Genomic DNA, 19,955 nt, shown 5'->3' with positions numbered 1-19,955 from the left:
GGCCCGGCAGGGCCGCGGCGTGCGGGCAGCGCCCAGGGCAGCCTCGCCCTCCGCCCGCCCGCCAGCTCCCCTGGGGCACCGGAGCTGCCCGGAGTGCCTCACAGTTCTCTCACAGTTAATTACATTAATTATTCCATAGAATCTCCTGAGCTGGAAGGGACCGACAGGGATCATCAGAGTCCCACTCCTGGCTCTGCACTGGACACCCCCAACAATCCCACCATGTGCCCGAGAGCGTTGTCCAAACGCTCCTTGAGCTGTATCAGGCTTCCCTGGGAGCCCAACCACCCTCTGGGAGAAGAACCTTTTCCTAACATCCAGCCTAAACTTCCCCTGGCACAGCTCCGGCTGTTCCCTCAGGTCCTGTCCCTGGTCACAGCTGCCCCTCTGCTGCCCCTCGTGAGGAAGCTGCAGACCCCGATGAGGTCTGACCTCGGTCTCTTCCGGGCTGCACTGGATTGGGATTGTTGTTACAGGTTTATTATTAGAAACCCAAGCACACTAAAGACCCCAAACCTGGCGATGAGATGACAATAAACTGCTTTGTATGAGGACAGCACCAACAGCTCAGGAGGCTGCTTTGAAGGTTGCTCAAGTACAAGAGGCCTTGTCACGTCACTCTCCCCTAAAGGAGGAGATAAAAAATGCATTACCAGCCACATAAGGATTATCCACGTGTCACTGTCACCCCCTTGCTGGGCTTGCTCACACTCAAGCAGTACATCCCTTCCTCAGCTGGGTTCCCAACCCATAACCCTGGTGTGTGATATGGGCACTGGGAAGGCAGCAGTGCTCCTATAAAAGCATCACTGTTGCTTTTCTCTTGGACTCAGCCTGTTCCTAGGCTCAAAGCAGCAACACTCTAATCTGCACATCGTGGTTCTGTTATTTTGTCCATGTTTTTCAGGGCAGGATGTGTCTTCATCTCTATTTAAGCAATTCAAAGCTGCTGGTACCCAGAACTGATGTTCTGGATGCAGCTGTGGAAGAGGAAATCAGCACTGGGACAAATGGTGGCCTCGCCACTGTAACTTTCCTTCTTTCTGTTACTCCCAGGGGTGGCTGGGCTGCTGTGACAGTGGAAACACTCAGGAATTTCAACCCTTCTGTTTTCCTCTTTCACTTCCCGAAGTCCACATCTGTACTGTGCAACCTTCTGCCTCACTCCCACGGTCTGTAACTCAACATGTCACGACAGGTGACACTGTCCCTGGGGCTGGCAGGGGCACAGGGTGAGCACAGGGATGTGAACAGGCACCTCTGGGATTGGCGGGGGCAGGCCACAGCCACGGGGAGGGCAGGGGGTCAGCCCGGGCAGGATCATGGCGGTGGGCACCTTGTCCTGCAGCTGCCACGGGTGTGGGGAGCGCCCTTTGTAGGATGACACTGCTCCCTTGGGTGCCAACCAGACCCGATCAATACCGACCCGGCCCAACCAGTGCCCACCTGACCAGGACCTACCAGTACCGACCCGATCAATACTGACTCAAAAGGACCCGACCTGACCAGTACTGACCAGTACTGACCAGTACCAACCAGTACCAACCTGACAGGTCCCCCCCAGCTCAGCATGGCTCAGACCGTGCCAATCCGACCCACTAGAGTCCATCATGAAAGAGTAAAAACTAGCACTGATACCCTTGCACTGCATTTTTCTTGCACAACAAAATTTGTGCACGATTTGTGTACTTCCCTGCTAGTGTCTTTAATTCTTTTTAATCTTGTCAGGCACATCCCAGTCTCCACGACCACTGACAGATCCAACACTGAATATATCTTTGATGGTATCTGGCCATAACACTTGTTGCTAAAAATGTTGCAATGACTGAGCAGGAAAGATACCTTCTTCAGAAAATGGAAACAGCTGGATGTCGTGCACAGAAATAAATTAGTTGTCTGTGGGTATAACTGGTGTTGTGGTATATGGTTTACATTCTGAGGACTGATGTGTTCTGCCTCTAATAATTTTCTTATATGCCAAAGATACTAACTTGTTAATCTGCTTTAAAAGCACACCTGGGTCGTTTCTGCATTTTACAATTGAAATTCTGCTTGCAGACTTTCTAATGTAGATGTATGAATACCTAAATTCTTTCTCTGAGTTTGTACATGCAAAGCTGCATTCATTCCTCTAGTTAATAATTTGCTCTATACTCAGTGCAGATGGTTTTGAACAGCTACATAACTTCTCTTTCACTAGACGAGTATTTTCTCTCATTGCTGAGAAACAAATCTGATATTTTGCCAGGAATCCTGAAAAGTTTTGAGATGGCTCTGAGCAACCACCATCAATTGCTCATGAGCTACAAACTGCCAGGCAAGTGGGTGAATTTGAGGAGTCACAAAAAGTATCTGACCTCTGACTACATGTGTTTTTTCATCTGCAATAATTTTTACAGTATAATATTTTTGGCTGTATTAAAAAATGCAGAATCTAAGAGGATGTGCCAGCTCCCAGATTCACATGGGGGTTTTGGCCTGATCCTGTTTCTGTTCTACACTGAGGCCTGGTGTACTGATCTTACTGGTGCCTTCCATGAGCAGAAGGTTGGGTGGGTGGGCTGAAGGGGCTCCCATGGTCTCCAGCCAGCTCTCTACCTTGGAGAATCAGGAGGGACAGACACCAGAATATGGTTTTGAGCACATGGATCTAAACCTCAATATTGTGGACTTGTTCTTCAAAAGTCCTTGCCCCAAAAGACTCCTACACAGCCAGTCTCATGTGATCAGTCAGTACCTCATGGGTGAACACAAGTGTGTGTTTTCTTACAGGTTCATGCAGAGTGTAGTGTCTTCCTTGTTAAATTACAGCCAAGTACTAATGGTACATACAGAAAACACGTGCCTAGAGAGTATGACTGGATTAATCAAATAAGCCCTACCTCAGCTCCTTTTGAAGCATTCCTTTCAGTTGCCTTATTTCCCAAGGAATATATTAATAAGATTCCTGCAAATCCCCAGATGTATTTATTGAACTAGGGATGAATTTAATCCTCCGCATGTTTCCACCTGGAAGAATTCCCAGACTATTACAGGGCAAATTCTTCTCTACAGTGACCAGAAAAGGAGGATTTCTATTCCTCTATAATTACTGCCTCATCTAAGAAATGAGTTTTACTCTATTTGCTTTTCTCAAGCTCTCCTGTATTCCTAAATGGTCATTAGTGTTTTTTGGTTTTCTCCATTTCAAATTGGCTGTGGGAATCAATAGAGAAAATGAAGAGCTGCTGCACATTGATTTTATGAACATAAATGTCCAGTAAGTGGCACTGCAGGACCAGGAATTCCAAACCCTGGATGATAAACAGTGCAGTCAGAGAGTAAAGACAAGCGTGGGAGATGTCAAGACTTATCTGTTCCATGAAAAAAGTGGTTGTAGAGCAGGTGGGGAATGATGTGGTGTCATTCCTGAGGGTACAGTGCAAGGAACTGTGGTGTATTCAGCTGCTGGCTCTGGAATATGGTATCAGAAACTGGCCTTGGCACCAAGCTGGGCGTTATCAGGGGTTTGCCAGAAGAAACCAGAAACATTTCTGGGGACTGTGCATTACCACTTGATGGGAAGTGCCTGTGAAGGCTTTGTGCTGGATTTTGCCATCAGGAGCAGAATGCTGGGCAAGGTGAACCACGTATATACAGCATTTCCTGTGGTCTCCTGACGTAATGTACATTAATTTTATGTAGAAAATCCAAAGCCCAGAGTGGAAAGGACGTCAGTACAGTCTGGGAGAGTTCAAGGATTATTTCTGTAAATGAACCAGAGATGCCTGTGAGGCTGTGCCAGTATATCAAAACCATCACCCGTTTTTTTCATTCTCAGCGGATGAGGAATAAACTATTATCTTGGGAAATTTGATCAAACGGACAAGTAACACTACACTTTTTGGCAATATAAATTGTAATAAAACTCTTATATAAGCTGAGAGAGTGTTACTTACAAAATCACTTAAATGTTTTGGCTCCATCTGCAATATTTGAACTCAGCTCTAGGTTACTCATGCTATACTGTGCCAAGCTAAATTGATGCACACTCAATTTTCCTATTTCTCTAGATGCATAGTTATATTGGATAAGAATGGAAGAAAATGAAGATGAAAAGCCAATCTGCATTTAGAAGGGACATAAAACTATGTTTAAAGGGATAAACCAGCCTTTCAAGGGGATTAGGAAGCCATTTCCTCTATGATGTGGCTATTTTATAAATGCCTCTTGTGAGATCGTCTGTGCCCTGAAGCATCTGTGCATCTGTGCCAGCTGCTGTTGGCAGCAAGACCCTTGACTAGGCTGAGGGATCTGGGATGTCAATATGCACCTGTGGGGGCAAGAGGAGGTGCAGGAATATCCCATAGGGCACATGGAACAGCCACAGGATCTTAAAACTGCTCCAACCAGACTTGACAATTTTTTTCGTCGTCATCTAGAGGCCAGATATTGCTGAATCCTTATACTTTCTGCTCCTGAGTTTTTCTAATGGCTTTATAAAATAGCAGTTAAAAATAGGAACTCTCAAATGTTTATTCTTGCAGGCACATAGGGTGGAACTTAGGATGCAGAAGCAGAAGACACACAAAACGTTGCTTGCAGCAACACGAGCAAACAGATGAGAACAAGGCATGGCAGCACAACATATGACAAAACAAGACACCACAGGACAACTTGGAATAGCACACAGCATGTCACCACATGCAGCAGCACAAACAGCATGGAACAGCACTTGACACTGTGTCACGGCATGATAGATATACCTGAAAGGTGATAGGAGTGCCTAGAGAGTGGTGAGAGATTCATAGCAGCATGAAATTCCTATAAAGGTATGGAAAATGTTTAGAAAACCACATGAAAGTCCTACAAAACTACAGGCAACTCCTGGAAAAACCATGGGAAATTCTTAGAAAGCAAAACTGAATTCCTAGAAAGCTGTGGGAGGACTCCAGGAAAACAAAATGTGAAATCTGAGAAAATTGGCTACAAATTCCCGGAAAGCTAGAGGGAATTTCTTATGAAGTAAGGAGGAATTGCTATAAAGCAATGGAGGAATCCTAGAAAGAAATGCACAGTTCTTAGAAAGCTGCTGCAAATTTCTAAAGAGCAGAAGGGAAATTCTGGAAACCGAAAGGAATTGTTATAAATAGAACACAATTACTAAAAAGCATCAGGGAAATTTCTAGAAGGTCATTAGGGATTTGTTGAAAGCATGTGGAAATTCCTAGAAAGAGAATCTAAGTTCCTGGTAAGGGGAAAGAAACACTTGGAAAGCAGTGGGGAGGTTTCCTAGAAGGCAACATGAAATTTCCTGAAAGCTGGGCGGAAACTCCTTGAAAGCTGGAGGGTATATTCCCAGAGATCACTAGGAAAATCCTACAAAGGCATGTGAAATTCCTAAGAAGATAGAATCATAGAATCATTTAGGTTGGAAAAGACCTCTGTGATGAAGTCCAACTGTTCCCCCAGCACTCCCAAGGCCACCACTCATCCACATCCCCAAGATCCACATCTGTGTGTCTTTTAAATCCCTCCAGGGATGGTGACTCCACCACTGCCCTGGGCAGCCTGTTCCAGGACTTGACAACCCTTTGGGTGAAGAAATTTTTTCTAATATCTAATCTAAACCTCCCCTGGAGCAATTTGAGGCCATTGCTCCTCGTCCCAGTTGGGTCCCATCAGTCACAGGCTCTGGTGGCTCTCTTGGCTCCCCTGAGGTTCTGCTGGTTGGTGAAACTGCCTGTGCACTGTGCTGGATTTTTCTGCTGATGACTGTGCTGGCACTGAGTGTGGAAAAATGCAAGAAAACAATGGAAAAATCCTGGATGAGCTGTCCATAGTTCCTAAAGACACAGGGGAAATTCTTAGAACAAAATGCTGAGAAAATCACAGGAGAAAATCACTGTAAAGAGCAGGGGGAAAAGTAAAACTAGAAAGTAGATAGGAACAGATCCTATAGCCTTTCCTGAAATGGAACTTGTATCTAGAAGACATCCCTGATTTTAGTGTCTCCTAAATGGAGGGGACTGTTTTGGTGGACTGAGGAAGAGACACTGGATGCCTGTGTTGGTGAAGCTGAGCCCTGACTTGCAAAGCCCAGCCCCTGTGGCTTTGCAGGAAGGGAGCAGGGAGAACTGGCTGGCTTGGAAGGCCCCTGACCTTGGGACAGATGTTGACAAATGGATGGTGAAACTCAGGGAACATTTCCAGCCTGGGAAAGTACTTTCTGTTAGAGACTGTGTCAGCAATGGCTCTTTGCAACACAGGGCAGGGAAAAGCCAAGGGCATCGAGGCGGGATCCAGAGGGAGATGTTACCCATGTTGTGGGATGAAGCAGTCCTGCCTGATGAGCTAGGGTGAAAGTGGATTTAGGATTATACTGTAGTTTGGGGTAATCCAGTTGGATCAGTGGGTTTTTCAAAAGTTTGAATGAAAGTTTGTCACGAGGAGTGGAGCAGCCCAGAGTTTAGACCTCAGAATGGATTCTTGTTTGGATTCTTGTCCCAGTGTTTCACTGAGCTTGGTGGAATGTTTCTGACTGCCATCAAGCCCAGACTGTGTGACTTGACTTTGACAACCAGCATCTTGCCTTGGAGAACAGTTTAATTCCAGAACCTGAAGGTGGAACTGCGACATTGAAACCACAGCAGGGTTGTCTGGGGAGCTGCAGATGGGAAAATGCTGCCTGAGACAGAGCTTCAGCAGTGGGACATATGGAGTGGTCTGGTCATTGCTGGACTGCTGGTTGACCCTCTCTACCACAGCTGGACCTGCTGTGCTCCTTGGGCACCCTGGGGCTGCTCCCCATGCAGAGAGCCCTGGCTGGGCTCCTGTGGCTCCTTGCAGTGAAGGTCTGAAATGCTGCTGTCAGTCTTCACTATGAGCAAGAAGTGATGCTTCTCTTTTTTTGGTAAGTATTAGTGTAATTATCTTTAATTCAAGGATTTGTAGCCTGCCAGTGGCAAAGCTGTGAAGTCTGACCATGCTGGATGTGTAATAATGTGAATTTAATAATCAGCTCTAGGGCAAACTGTTGCTCACTTGTTGTAGGTACCAAGGACACTCTTCATCATCACATGTCCTGCATTAGAAAACCACACAAATCTTCTATTAAACAGTTCTCCATCCAACAGTCAGGGGTTGGGCTGGAATATGGGTTAGGATCTATTTGATTCTGGCAGGCAGCTCAGGAGTAAATCTGTAACACCAGCTTAGGAGAGAGTGCCACCTACCAAACCATCTGCTGAGAAAATTGTATTATCCACAGTCTCATCCACTGCTGCTAGAAATCACTGTCACAGTCATTGCTGAAGAGTTTTGCAGCTAATATATCTATTTGTATGCTTTTTATCCATCCCCTCCGAATTAATTATTTCTCAGATTAATATCATTCTAATGAATCATTCTGTATCACTGGCTTTATTTCATTTCTGATATACTAATTAATATGTCAAAGCCATCTTTAACATGAAAATTGCTGTCATTTTTTCCCGTGACTTTCTTTTATTCATATATTCAATTTTTTTCTGAGGGCCTAAAATGTCTGTCCAGTGTGGAGTGAAAGAAAAAATGAAAGCTATACACTATTAAAAAAAAAAAAAAGCATATGCAAATAAAGCCTAAATTGGGAAGGAATGGCTCAGTCTGTATTTTTGTGTTGATTTACTAGATTATGAGCCATTTCATATAGTAGGTCCTCAGCAATCAGCCCTGTAGGGTTTTTATATACATGGCTTAGAATACAAAATTCAGCAGTACATCCAGTGTCTACATTTGTCAGTGAAATGATCAGAAATTTTGAGATATTTTGTATTTGTTGATGTAGATTAGGTTTTGAAGAAAGGGTCTTGTTAGTTTGCTGTGGATTTCCTGGCACTGTTCTGCTGTGCCGCAGGGATGAGGCAGTCAGAGGAAGCATTTTTCTTTCCTTAGAGCTCTCCTCTCCTCTGAGCTATAATTTATTCTCATCATCCTCTGCAGTTTGGCTCTCTACCCACTCTGGAGGGAAGTGTTGGCAGGGCAGTAATCCCTCTCCTACCCCGTATCTCTGGCAAATGGAAATCCCAGAAAGAGAAGGGGGGAAATTTTAGGTTTCCCTGCTCGAGCAATTTCCAGGGTGATTTAAGATCCAATAATGGCCTTTGCATTGATGGAGCAGGTCGAGCTGCAAGAGGAAGGTCACTCCAAGTGTTTCTTGTGGGAAACTTTTCTTTCTCTGGTCCTGTGGGAGTGAGTGGGTGGAACTGGAAAAACCCCATAAAAAGTCACTGCATAAGCTCTGCCGATTAAATAACACAGTTATTGGCAGCATTGCACCGAGCTGAAATTACCCACAGCTCCTGGGGCTGGGGACTGTTCAGGTGACAGCTTCTGCTCGGATCCCTGGCTGCAGGTTTGGTACTTCTCTTTCTTTCCTGTCTTCCTCATCTCTCCAAAAAGAGCCATTTTGTTGTACAATCTGGGGGGTTACAGCTGAAACCCCCCAGCTCTGCTCTGGATTTGCAGGTGTAGAGAGAGATCAGTGGTGAGGGAGGGAAAGGGGACCAGAGCCTGATGGGGCTCTGAGCAGGAAGGGGATGGCAGGTGAATACAGCTCCTTCCCCTTTACAAACAAGGAGTTTAGGAGTGGTTTTCCACCACTCCTAAAGCTTGTGTGTGACACGAGGCTGCTTTTTGAAAGGCTACTGCTTGATTCCCACAGAGCAGAAATCCTTTCTGCAGGCTCCAAACTCTGTGGCCCAGGGATGGATTTGGGCTCTCCTGGCTGGGATCAGGGCTGAGCTCCAAGAGTGTCCTGGGAGGGGAGATGCCAGGGGAGCAGCAGTGCCTGGTCCTGCCTCCTGAGCATCCTGCAGCCAGTGCATGAGCTCCAGATCCCAGGAAGCAGTAGCACTGCACAGCAAATCCTTCCCATTCATACCTTCCTGCATTACCCTCTGTGTCCAGCTTTGCCACTGCTTGAATTGGCTGCCTCAAATGAGTCATTTAAATTCAGACTTTCATACATGGTGTTTCTGTCTGGGCTTTTTTCATTTTCCTTTTCCCTGTTAGTGTTCAGATTTCCTCACACACTTCACCAGTGACCTGATTGATACCTGGGGATGCTTCATGCACTGGTTGCCATTGGAAATAGTTCACAAGTCAACATCAAAAGGGCACTAATGTGCTTTTTGAGATCAGCCCTACTGAATCCCCCAGACATGGAGGGACATGCCTATAATCTACAGTCAAAAAAAAGTGCCCACACTCAATACTGAATATTTAGGCCTCTCTTTGTCAGTGTCTGGGGACTAGAAATCATTTCTCTCAATGATCCTTTCTCCCTGCTGATGGACCTTTATCATTCAAGACTTATCTTGACATCCTTGGAGATGTTAATAATAGTTTTTACTTCTGCCATTCTTTGCTCTGTGCTTTTTTATTCACTTCTCTAGTTTTCCCTGTAGAATGGCCAACATGATAATATCAATTTAAACAATGTGCTTCAGTGATCTTTAAAAGAGTTCATATATTTCTTTTCATTTCCAGGAACCCCTGATTTTCCTGAGAATGTTACATTGAGGCTGAAGTTATCTTGGCTTATTAGTATAACCAGCTATTTACAAACCTGACAGCTCTTTTAGACATTATTTCTGATAACATGCCTCAGCTGATTTTACATTTAATAAATCCCATGCATGCAGACAAAAAAAAGCACCCTGAGAATGATGTAAGTACAGTTTGTATCCATGTACTGATATATTTTGTAAATTCAGTTGCCTTTCTCCAGCTCTAGTGTGTGCACTATTTTTTAGGTTAAAGCATGTTTTGTCTCTGAATCTCTGCTATGGGCTTTGTTGAACTCTGACTTGGTCTTCCAGTAGCTAATTACTGTTTGGATGAAGGTCATTTGGATCAAGGTGCTACTCAGTATTTATAAATATATTTTTAAATCTTCGTATGGACCAAGTAGGACCTTCTCCAAACAAAGTGCCCTGGCAGGAGCAGGTGCCTCACAGGGTGGGAATAGAGACACAAAAGCTTTCCTTTGGTGGGCATGCTTTGATTCCAGCATCAGTCAGAAGTGATTGAAAAGCGTGACATAAAATTAAGCAGCTGTTTTATGTTGGTACCCAGGGAGAATTAAACAAGCTCTGTGCTTGTTTCTGAATCTCCAGGAAACACCTGCACCAACAGCTTGTTGCTGGCAAGTCCAGACCTGGATGAGAGCTGATCCTTCTCGCACTGGCTGAGGGCAGGTTGGTCAGAGAGAGGCAAAAGGAAAATTCACCTAACACTTGTGTAACTGGTTCCCAGAGTCATGTCAATCAGCTTCCTAATGCCACCACTAAATTTACTTAAATAATAATAGGGGTTTAATGGATTTCACTTTTGTTCCTCACCTGGGTATGACTATTAAGTCTTGAAAGTTTTAAAAGCTTATAAATTAGCTGAAATGACAAATGAGTACAGCAGGGTGCCCTGCATGAACTGCTGGTGTTTGAAACCACTGTAGCTGCTGAAGGGGCTTTCCTCTGCTAGTGCAGTCAGGGCTGATCCAGACTTCTTGTTCATCCCTGAACCGGTCACACAAACTTAAAGAAGACGCAGGAAACAGGCTCTGGCTTCTGAAACTGATACTTGAATTGCCAAAAAAATAGGGCCTGTGAGAGTCTTACAGGCTCTAGTGGGTAGGAAGTTAAATTAATGTCGAATGAAACTTTGAAACCCTCACTCATCTGAGCAGCATTACATTCCTCCAGTGCTGAATTCAGCCTCTTCCCGAGGAAAGACCACTCCCTGGTAAAAAAGAACTAAAGAGTTCACTGAATGGAGCTGATAAGCAGATGCTTGAGAGCAAACTGGTCTCTCCTCTGCAATGTGTTTCTCTGCAATATGCTTCGAAAATTCTGCTTTTTGTGTGCTCGGGAGTTGTGATTTCTCCTGGAATAATCCAGAGAGTCATTTTAGGAGAGCCTCTGGAATTTGTTGCAAATAAAATCAAATGTGCTTAGTGACTTCTGGGTTCCCCCCAGCAATGTTCCCCTCAGCCCAGGGTTTCTGTGGAAAAAAAAGAGTGTGCTACCTTTTTGGAATACACATATCATGCAGTAAGCCTCACCTGTGGTACCTCAAGAAGGAGACAAAAGCAAAAAAATCTTGAAAATAGAGAAAACTCACAGTGACTTTCATTAGAGATCTCTATTACCAAACAGCACAGGATTCATTTTCTTGTCTATTTTCACCCTCCTCTGAGGATGAATGATGATTAAAGGACAGGATAATAAGCAGGAGGAGGGCGGGGGGGAATGAGAACTTGCTGAGAAGCAGTTAAAATTTATTAAAAAAGAAAGAGAAGGAGAAAGGAAAATAAGTGTTTCAGTTAACTAGTCAAGGTTAGCTTAGCACTGTGTCTGCTTTAACTGGCATTATGAAAAATGCCATTTGGCACAAAAGCAACTTCACTAGTGCTGAGCCTCATGAAATTTATGTTGACAGCTTAGAGTATTTGTTCTTCTAGGAGGTTTCTTAACCTCTCTGTGATGTCTTTTATATCTATTTTCTGATTGTTGGGGTGTAAGATTCCTATGCAAAGGCTGCAAATCAGCATGTTCATCTTTCACTGCCTGTTGCAGCCAAGGTAAGCCAGAAAAAACCCTTGTGGAAAACGAAGGGGTTCGAAGAATAACCGCTCTGTTTTTAGTGCTTACTGCTGAACGGGGAGGATTTTTGCAAAGGAGAAAAATGGTTTTGAAGAGAGCGGCAGATCCCATTGCCGCTGGGTTCACCTCGGGGGTGCCCGTTTGGGGCTCCGGCGACTCCGCAGCGTTTGTCCCCTCTTTTTGCCCTCGCCTGAACCCGCACGAGTCAGTGGGGATGCGGCTCCTCAGAAGCCACACGACCCGGGAGCCTGGGCTGTGGATTTTCCCCGCTCCCTCCCTGCCTGCCCGCGGGACAGCGATGCCCGCAGGATAACGACGGGGGAACGCGGGGAGGACGCGGAGGGGGGCGCGGGGCGGACGCGTCTCGTCCCGTCCCCTCGGTGCCGCCGCTGCCCCGGCGGGGCTGGCTGCCGGCCCCGTCCGTGCCCACCCCTCGGCCGCCCAGGAGAGGGAGCCCGGCGGCCGCGGCTGCGCCGGGAGCCGCGGGGCTGCGCCAGGCGGGGGGCGGCGCGCAGGGAGCGCGGCCCCGGCGGAGCCCCCAGCCCCGGCCTCCCGCCGCCCCTGCCCCGCCGCGCCGGGAGCGGCTCCCGGCAGCCCCTCCCGAGCCCGCCCCGACGGGAACGCTGCTCCCCCGGGTCGGGGCAGCCGCGGTGCCTCGTCCCGCGGCCCCCCCCGAGCATCGCCCGTCGCGGGGGCGCGGTGCCGGTACTCACTGTCCGCATCAGTTCACTGAACCGGCTCGCAGCGCCGGGGCATCGCGCAGAGCCCCGGGCGTCCCGCAGCTCGGCGGGGCTCGGGACCGGGCAAAGTAATCCCGTCTGCGCTAAACTCCAGGAGAGCCGCTCCCGGAGCCCGGCTTTGCCTCTCGTCCCGGCTGCCCGGGACGTTTTTCCCCAGGAAGGCAGGAAAAGCTGCCCAGAAGAAGCTGCGCCCAACTGAAGATGTTAGAGGAGGCGAAGGGGGGTGGCTTTTTGCCCGCTGCGTGCCTCCATGCCTGTCATTCCCTTGTCTTAATCCTTTAGGAAGGAATCGCCAGGCAGACAGAGCGTTCCTGGAGGGGCGATGCTGCCGAGCCCTGCCCCGGGCAGAAGGAAGCCGGGAGATGCGTGGCCCGGGGCGGGCTGCGGGAGAGAATGAGGAGCTGCCTCCGCCTGCGCCTTTCCGAGGGGGAGAAAGCATGGTAAGAGCTGGACCCGATCCCTGGAGCGCAGCCCCGCTGAGCAGGAGGTGGGATTATTCCGGAGTAGTTATGGAGAGCTATAACCTGGCAGTGGAGTGTTAAAGCGACTTGTCCCTGCTGGAAGAGGAACCCACTGAGGGCACCGCCGGCGTTGTGGCCGAGGGAAGGTCACTCACGTCCTTCTCCTCCTCTCGCCCTTCTTTCTGCATCCAGCGAACGGCAGTAGAAAGAACTGGTAGTCGGCTCTTGCCAGTGTTGGGAAAATACCGTGCCTTTTGCCTGGGATGATTTGCCCTGATGTGCCACTTCCACGGGATGTACAAAGTGCGACTGGAACTGATCTGGCCAACAAAGTTTGCAGAGTGATCAGCAGGGGCCGTGGGATGGAGGGAGCTGGGCACGCACCAGCATGGTCCGTCACACACGGTCTGACAGCACAGACCTGCTGCTCCCTTGAAAACTAACTCCTTGATGGTCCAACTCTTACTTTTCCCCTGCCAATTTGCACTTTCAGGGAAACCTCCCCCCCACCACACACCATGCAATGCAGTGTTCCTGTGCTGGTTTTGTATATAAAATTTGCTATGCAATTACAAAACTAAAAGAGGAGGAGAGACGGCCCTGCATCCCAGAGCAAACAGAGAATCAGAGGTGAAAGGTAGGAGCCAGCATTTCTTGTTTAAATGAAACTAAATAACCTGAGCTACTTCTTACTGAAAATCTTTAAAACACACCTACTGTATGTTTATGTGTTTTGTCTTGGAAAGGTAAAAGAGTTTGAAACAATGTGAAGATTTCCTTTCTGACACTGCCAAGAAACAGAGAACTGATGCATTTTGTAACAGGAACGTACTGAGGAGAAAGGATGGAGTGTTTCATCAGCGAGACATTTAGGGAACTAGTGAAAAGGCACTTTGTATAATACGCTTCAGTAAATATGAAGGGCTAGTGCAATGGACACTGGAAACACTCGATCAATAGTCTATTTAAGTGGGAATATATGCAAGCATGGAAAAGTGATTGCTTTCCTGTCTATGGGGTGTGTTTGGAGAGGACAGCAGCAGAACATTTGCAGGTGAGCTGTCTGAGTTAAGCTACTTCATGCTGGGGTGGTGCAGTGTGCTTCTGAAGGGATTGCTAAAAAACCCAGTCTGTAGGGTGGACTGTGTTTATGCATTTTCAGTTCCTGCTCGCAGAGCTTTCAGGATGTTTTTCAGGATAATTCAGATTGGGTGAGATCCATCTAGGGGTGAAGGGACTATAAGAAAAGACCTTTGGTCTGTTTGGTGATGAGTAATTAATGGACGTCTGATGTCTTTGATCTCTGCAAGGCGAGGAGCTGATGTCGTCATGAAAATCATGATATGATTTTCCCTCAGGAGAAACTATGACTTGGAACGACACCACTATGGACGGGGAAGGGTTGCTGGCGGAAAGGGACTCCTCTTCCTTTCGGATCCTCACAGGCTGCTTCCTCTCGCTACTGATCCTCTCCACGCTGCTGGGAAACACACTGGTCTGTGCAGCTGTCATTAGGTTTCGCCACCTCAGGTCCAAGGTGACCAACTTCTTTGTCATCTCCTTGGCTGTGTCAGATCTCTTAGTGGCAGTTTTGGTCATGCCTTGGAAAGCTGTGGCTGAGATTGCCGGTTTCTGGCCTTTTGGTTCATTTTGTAACATCTGGGTGGCCTTTGATATTATGTGCTCAACAGCCTCCATCTTAAATCTCTGTGTCATTAGTGTGGACAGATACTGGGCCATCTCCAGCCCATTTAGGTATGAGAGGAAAATGACCCCCAAGGCAGCCTTCATCATGATCAGCGTGGCGTGGACTTTGTCCGTGTTGATTTCCTTCATCCCCGTGCAGCTGAACTGGCACAAGGCTACAACCACAAGCTTTTTGGACTTAAATGCCAGCTTACAAGGTGTAAGCATGGACAACTGTGATTCTAGCCTAAACAGGATGTATGCCATCTCCTCTTCTCTAATTAGTTTCTATATACCTGTGGCCATCATGATAGTGACTTACACGAGGATATACCGGATTGCTCAGAAGCAAATACGACGCATCTCAGCTCTGGAGAGAGCAGCAGTGCATGCAAAGAACTGCCAGAACACGAGCGGCAACAGGAGCAGTATGGACTGCCAGCAGCCAGAGAGCAACTTCAAAATGTCCTTCAAGAGGGAAACAAAGGTTTTAAAGACTCTGTCAGTGATCATGGGGGTGTTTGTGTGCTGCTGGTTGCCATTTTTTGTATTGAACTGCATGATTCCCTTCTGCGAGCCTACCCAGCCATCCAAGGGAGCAGAGGCTTTCTGCATTAATTCCACCACCTTTGATGTTTTTATATGGTTTGGATGGGCAAATTCTTCCCTCAACCCCATCATTTATGCCTTCAATGCTGACTTCCGCAAGGCATTTTCGACCCTGCTGGGCTGCTACAGGCTCTGCCCGATGTCTGGCAATGCCATAGAGACTGTGAGCATTAACAACAATGGGGCAGTAGTTTTTTCAAGCCAACACGAGCCCAAAGGGTCCAGCCCCAAGGAGTCTAATCTGGTTTATCTGATTCCACATTCAATTATCTGTCCAGAAGAAGAACCTCTCAAAAAGGAAGAAGAGGGTGAACTATCTAAGACCTTGGAGAAAATGTCTCCAGCACTGTCGGGTATCTTGGATTATGAAGCTGATGTTTCTTTGGAAAAGATCAATCCCATTACACAAAATGGGCAGCATAAAACCTGAACAGTAAGGTTTACTAAGCAAGACCCAATGGTGTATATTGTAATAATCTTTTGGGGAAAAATACAAGATTTTTTTGGTAAGAAACTAAGCTCTAGGGAGAAAAATACACATTTACACCAAGCCCAGAATTAATTTTCCTGGCATTCAAAGCAAATTTAACATTTTAAACAATAAACACAAAAAGATACTGGAAACTGGTTTTAAAAAAAGATGTTAAACTGTACTGTTCATACTGAGGAAAATACACAAATTTAGATACAGTGCAGTGACAAAGAAAATATTGCTTCTCTACACAGAGAAACCAATTTTCAGCTTAAAGTGAGGCAAAAGATAAATGTTGAGTATTTAAAGATTAATGTTTACTAGAAGTAAAAAGATTGCTGTGTCTTGTGATAGTGGGTGTTAACAGGTCCTAATTAAAGACTGAGAGATTGTAAAGGTAGGTAGATGCCTTCTTAAAATTATTTCTGAAAAATAATTGAGCCTTATAATGAGAATGGTTATTTTTAAAGCTTTGGGAGGTAATATGTTGATACTGGTTTTATTTATTTATTGTTTTAAATTGATATTTTTCATATGTTATAACAGATCTAGCTTTATTTATGTTATTTAAGATGTCTAAATAATGGGATATTTTTGGAGTGTCATAACTGCATTTTGACCAGTCAACCAGTCAGCACTTTATTACAAGCTCGGATAGTTTGGAGAGCTGGTGAGGGGAATAGAGGAATGTTAAGAAGCTCAGCAAGAAATGAAGGAATCAACTAAACTGATGCTGTGTGGAGTTCGTTTGCTTGTGGGCTTTTTTTATTTTTAAGTGGGATTTCTTTCAAAAGATAGGACCAGCGTTGACTGAGTTGTGAATTCTCTTCCCTTATAGAAATAAAAGAAATTGCTGCTATTTATTTTTAAAAAGTTTCATGTTACAAAGACTTTGCTAGAATGTCAAGTTTGTGGATCTGTAAATACCTAAAATATGACTACAACCTTAAGAAGAATCCAATTTGGGAAGGAGAGCGTCTTAGATAACAATTCTTAGTATATAATGTTTTGTATTTATGTAAGATAAACAGCTTTCTCAGACTTTTCTTATTTCAAGTCTTGGATATCTTTTCTGAACAAACACAATGGGTTATAATGGTAGTAAAGATGCCAAACGTCGTTATCACTGGTGTTACTGCAGGACCACCCGGGTCATTCTGTCTGTCTGCTACTCTATCACGGTCAGAACTAAAACGTGAGGTACCTGGTGCTTTACTTTGGGAACCGGGAGGACATTACATTTTAGTAATTGCCGTGTCAATAGTCCATTCAATAAGGAATAGTGCCTCATTACCATTTTGGATTAAGACATTTCGAAATACGGATGGAACTGCAGCCCCCACCTCAAAATCCTCCTGTGAACTCCAAAAAAGTTGCCAATGTTTGATTAAAAAAACCTGCTACTTCTCCATTGTCCTTCCCTGCTGCTTCCCTTTGTAATGCCAAAAGCAATCGGTGAGCATTAGCAACAGGAACATTGGGTGTTAATAGTCAGCAGCGTTCAAAGAAATCGATTTCTTTTCTGAATGAGAGAAAATACCCCTTGGAGCAACTTTTTCATAACATATATCAAAAAAATGTGTTGTCAGGAAAAGAGAACTGAGAGGAAAAAAAAATTTAACAAACTATATACATCCTGCATCAGGTCTGTGTATTTATGTATTGTGAATGTTTTCATAATTTTATTGCCTGTATGCTGCTTTCATACATATAATAAAATTATTTTGTGAACAGAAGGTCAAATAAAACAATCTACATTGCATTTATTAAATTCATGCTGGTTTTTGGCAGTTGTATTGAACGTGTTAAAGGGAAGGACAGTTCATTTTTTCCCCCATTTGCCTTTAATTGGCATCACATCCATAAGGCGGATGGGAATTTCTATTAGAAGCAGGGGAAACCTCCCTACTGGAGACCTCTGAGCCCTTGCTCTAAACTAGGATTTGAAAGCAGTAAAAGCAGCTTGGAAACAACCACTCACTTTAGATGTGTAAAGCTCGACCTGCTGGTGACTCTTATTTCAAAGGTATTTTTTGCCTTGGTGTAACAGCATAATGAACTTGGTTTATAGAATGCTTTTATTATTAGTTTTTTACTTTCTTCCCCCCCCCCCCCCCCCCCTTTTTCCCCCAAGCTGTGGAGTCTTCCTCAAAGCCTGATACAACCCCACTGCTAGTTTCTGTTTTTTGGAGCAAAATGAATAATTTCAGAAGTGATGTGATGGTGGGTGCAGGAGGTCTCCTCCTGTTCCTGGCAGCCCTGTACTTTGTTTTTGCCTCTGTCAGCAGATTCATTTTGAATTGAAGAAACAAACCTACGTTGTCACTTCTGCCTTGAGCATTTACAGCAGGACCCGTCCAGCATCTGGGACTGGAGTTGGTGCAGGAGCTGCTGGGATGTCCAGCTCCCCCTCCCTGGGTGCTCCTGGGGGTCAATGAAGCAGCAGGTCTGAGGCAGACAGGGCACTGTGGCTACCTCCAACCTGTCTTAGCTCCTTCAGTAAAATTCCCCTGCATGTTGTAATGCCAGATTTTTTTTTTTTTCTGGGTACCTTTGAGGAATTACCTTACTTCTTAAAAAGTACATAGGCCAAAAATAAAGTTCTGTGTTTCTTACTTATTCTCAAATCTCCCAGCAGTCTGATACAATAGCAAAATACAAAGTATGATTTAAGGGTGTCATGTAAAGCAAGAGGCTGTTTTTGCATTAGTTTGTAGGGAGTGATTTGTATTCTGAAACAAATAGTTGCTCTGCTGCAACCAGGAGCCATCCCAGGACCTCCCTCCTTGCAGATGGAGCTGAGTTTCAGGGGGCTCCCTGAAGGCTGGTGAAGTGCTGCTGCTGTTGCTGCTGGAGTGATGGGCACCCTGTGAGAAGCAGGGCAGGGGAGGCACTTGGATGAGTTTAGTTTATTGTTTTCTCTCTCGTTCTGTTTAAACTAATTTTGGCTTCTGACTCCTTTTTCTTATATACCTTTTAAAACACCACGAATCAGCCTTGATCTTCATTTACCAATGTACCTCATTTACCCCTTTTTTCCAGCCTTCCCAGTGGGTTTCTCTACCTGTCCTCTCTGCTTTTCCTTCCACCACCGCCAGAGCCTTTCTGTTTGTTTGGCTTTTCTTTGCCACAGTAATGCTTTGCTTGGAAGAAAGTCCAAATTAAAATCCTTCCCCCCAGCACGGCCGAGAGTCCCCTTCCCACAGCCTGCACTCAGAAATGCCTCTTACCTGTTGCAGAGCCTGGAGAGCAGTGTCAGGAGTGACTAGAAGGAACAACAGCATGTACCTGCCAGCTGCTGCTCTATTTATGTGCTGAGTTAATTGCTCAGAAGCTGTATTACCTGCTCTGTGCCTGCTCCCCAGCTGCTCAAAACCAGTGGTCTGCCCTTTTCTCCCTGCCTTGTTGCCCCCAGCAGTATTTCCTCTGCAGAGTGAACCTTGCCATGTCCCTTTCTGCAGATAACCCAGGCAACCTTTTTTCCTGCATTGCTTCCTCGTGACTGAAGGTATTTTTCTGTTTGTGGATGGAAGAGGTTAATAATTCACCTGATGGCCTTGATGAAGGAGCTGTTTGCAACGAATGAACCGTAATCACTAGATTAAATCTGAATACATTTCTCCCTTCCCTGTCAAGCATTTTATGCTGATTTGATTTTCTAACGTGACAAAGCATGCAAAAGATAGAGGATGAAGGATGCCTTTGCTGAGGTATAGTTTTAATGACAGTTATTGAGAGCCAGTCCTGGATTTTTTTCAAATCAATAGTTTTCAGAAGCACCCAAATCTGATTGAAATCTCCAAAGCCTGCTATGCTAAGTATCTTGAAAGGCAGATTATTCCATTAATTATTTTGGTTTTTAATATAATGATGGCAGAATATGTTCCTAGCTATACCACCTACGTGGCCACACAATGAATGTGACAACAAATAAGGAACAATGGTATCTATTTCATAGTTTTTTAAAAGATGAAAACAGATATCCAAAGTGTTCTTGTACTGGTCTGTTGCAGTAGAGGTGGGCTGTGGGCTGAACCAAGTGTTGAGCCCCAGTTTTGGATAAGGTTGGTGCTGATCCCCTCTTTTGAGAGAGGGTCTGGGCTCTCTGGGTGCCTCATGAACCTCACAGGTGGCTGCTGGGTGTGCATGATGATACTCTTTCCACACCCTGTATATCAAATTTGGGGTTGCCCTTGTGAACACCAGCCTTCCCAGAGGGATCTACTGAGCCCTGTGCTGCTGGCCCTGCTGCCCTCCCCTGCCAGGCACAGCTCCTTCCAAAACACTGCTGCCAGTGTGTTTCTACAGATTTCTATAGTATTTTTTGAGGCTGAACATGTAAATCAAGTATACGGTGGTTGTT

The 19,955-nt window shown here is 45.6% G+C and overlaps 2 protein-coding genes and 1 long non-coding RNA gene across 10 annotated transcripts in view; 2 read left to right on the top strand and 1 right to left on the bottom strand.

The window, feature by feature from the left end:
* The window catches only part of SFXN1 (sideroflexin 1), a 42,565-nt gene extending 23,725 nt beyond the window's left edge, over nt 1-18,840 (bottom strand). For 2 of the 5 annotated variants that reach the window (XM_064671792.1, XM_064671796.1), the window contains exon 1: nt 517-625. The gene's annotated coding sequence lies outside the window, so the exon portion shown is untranslated. Of the gene's footprint in view, nt 1-516; nt 626-1,336; nt 1,355-12,337; nt 12,412-18,822 lie in introns of those variants that run through there. The other 3 variants (XM_064671801.1, XM_064671798.1, XM_064671797.1) reach the window with 3 other exon arrangements.
* On the top strand, nt 47-1,908 carry LOC135422557 (uncharacterized). The gene is made up of 2 exons (XR_010434526.1): nt 47-1,618; nt 1,729-1,908. It is a non-coding gene; the product is annotated as an uncharacterized LOC135422557 (long non-coding RNA).
* DRD1 (dopamine receptor D1) lies at nt 13,350-17,363 on the top strand. Of its 4 annotated transcripts, none has more exons than XM_064671790.1 (2): nt 13,350-13,462; nt 14,184-17,363. In XM_064671790.1, exon 2 carries the CDS (start codon nt 14,192-14,194, stop codon nt 15,548-15,550), a length of 1,359 nt encoding a protein of 452 aa, XP_064527860.1. In that variant the 5' UTR covers nt 13,350-13,462; nt 14,184-14,191; the 3' UTR covers nt 15,551-17,363. The 4 variants fall into 4 exon arrangements, with proteins under 4 accessions (XP_064527860.1, XP_064527861.1, XP_064527859.1 ...); XM_064671791.1 differs by having other exon boundaries at nt 13,365-13,462; nt 14,136-17,363; XM_064671789.1 differs by having other exon boundaries at nt 13,459-13,879.
* Nucleotides 18,841-19,955: the final 1,115 nt, after the last annotated feature.

Source organism: Pseudopipra pipra, chromosome 15 (genome assembly GCF_036250125.1).
Source record: "Pseudopipra pipra isolate bDixPip1 chromosome 15, bDixPip1.hap1, whole genome shotgun sequence".
In the NCBI taxonomy this organism is placed as follows: domain Eukaryota; kingdom Metazoa; phylum Chordata; class Aves; order Passeriformes; family Pipridae; genus Pseudopipra; species Pseudopipra pipra.
Note: the sequence above shows the minus strand (reverse complement) of the source record. Positions and strands in the feature narration are given on the sequence as shown.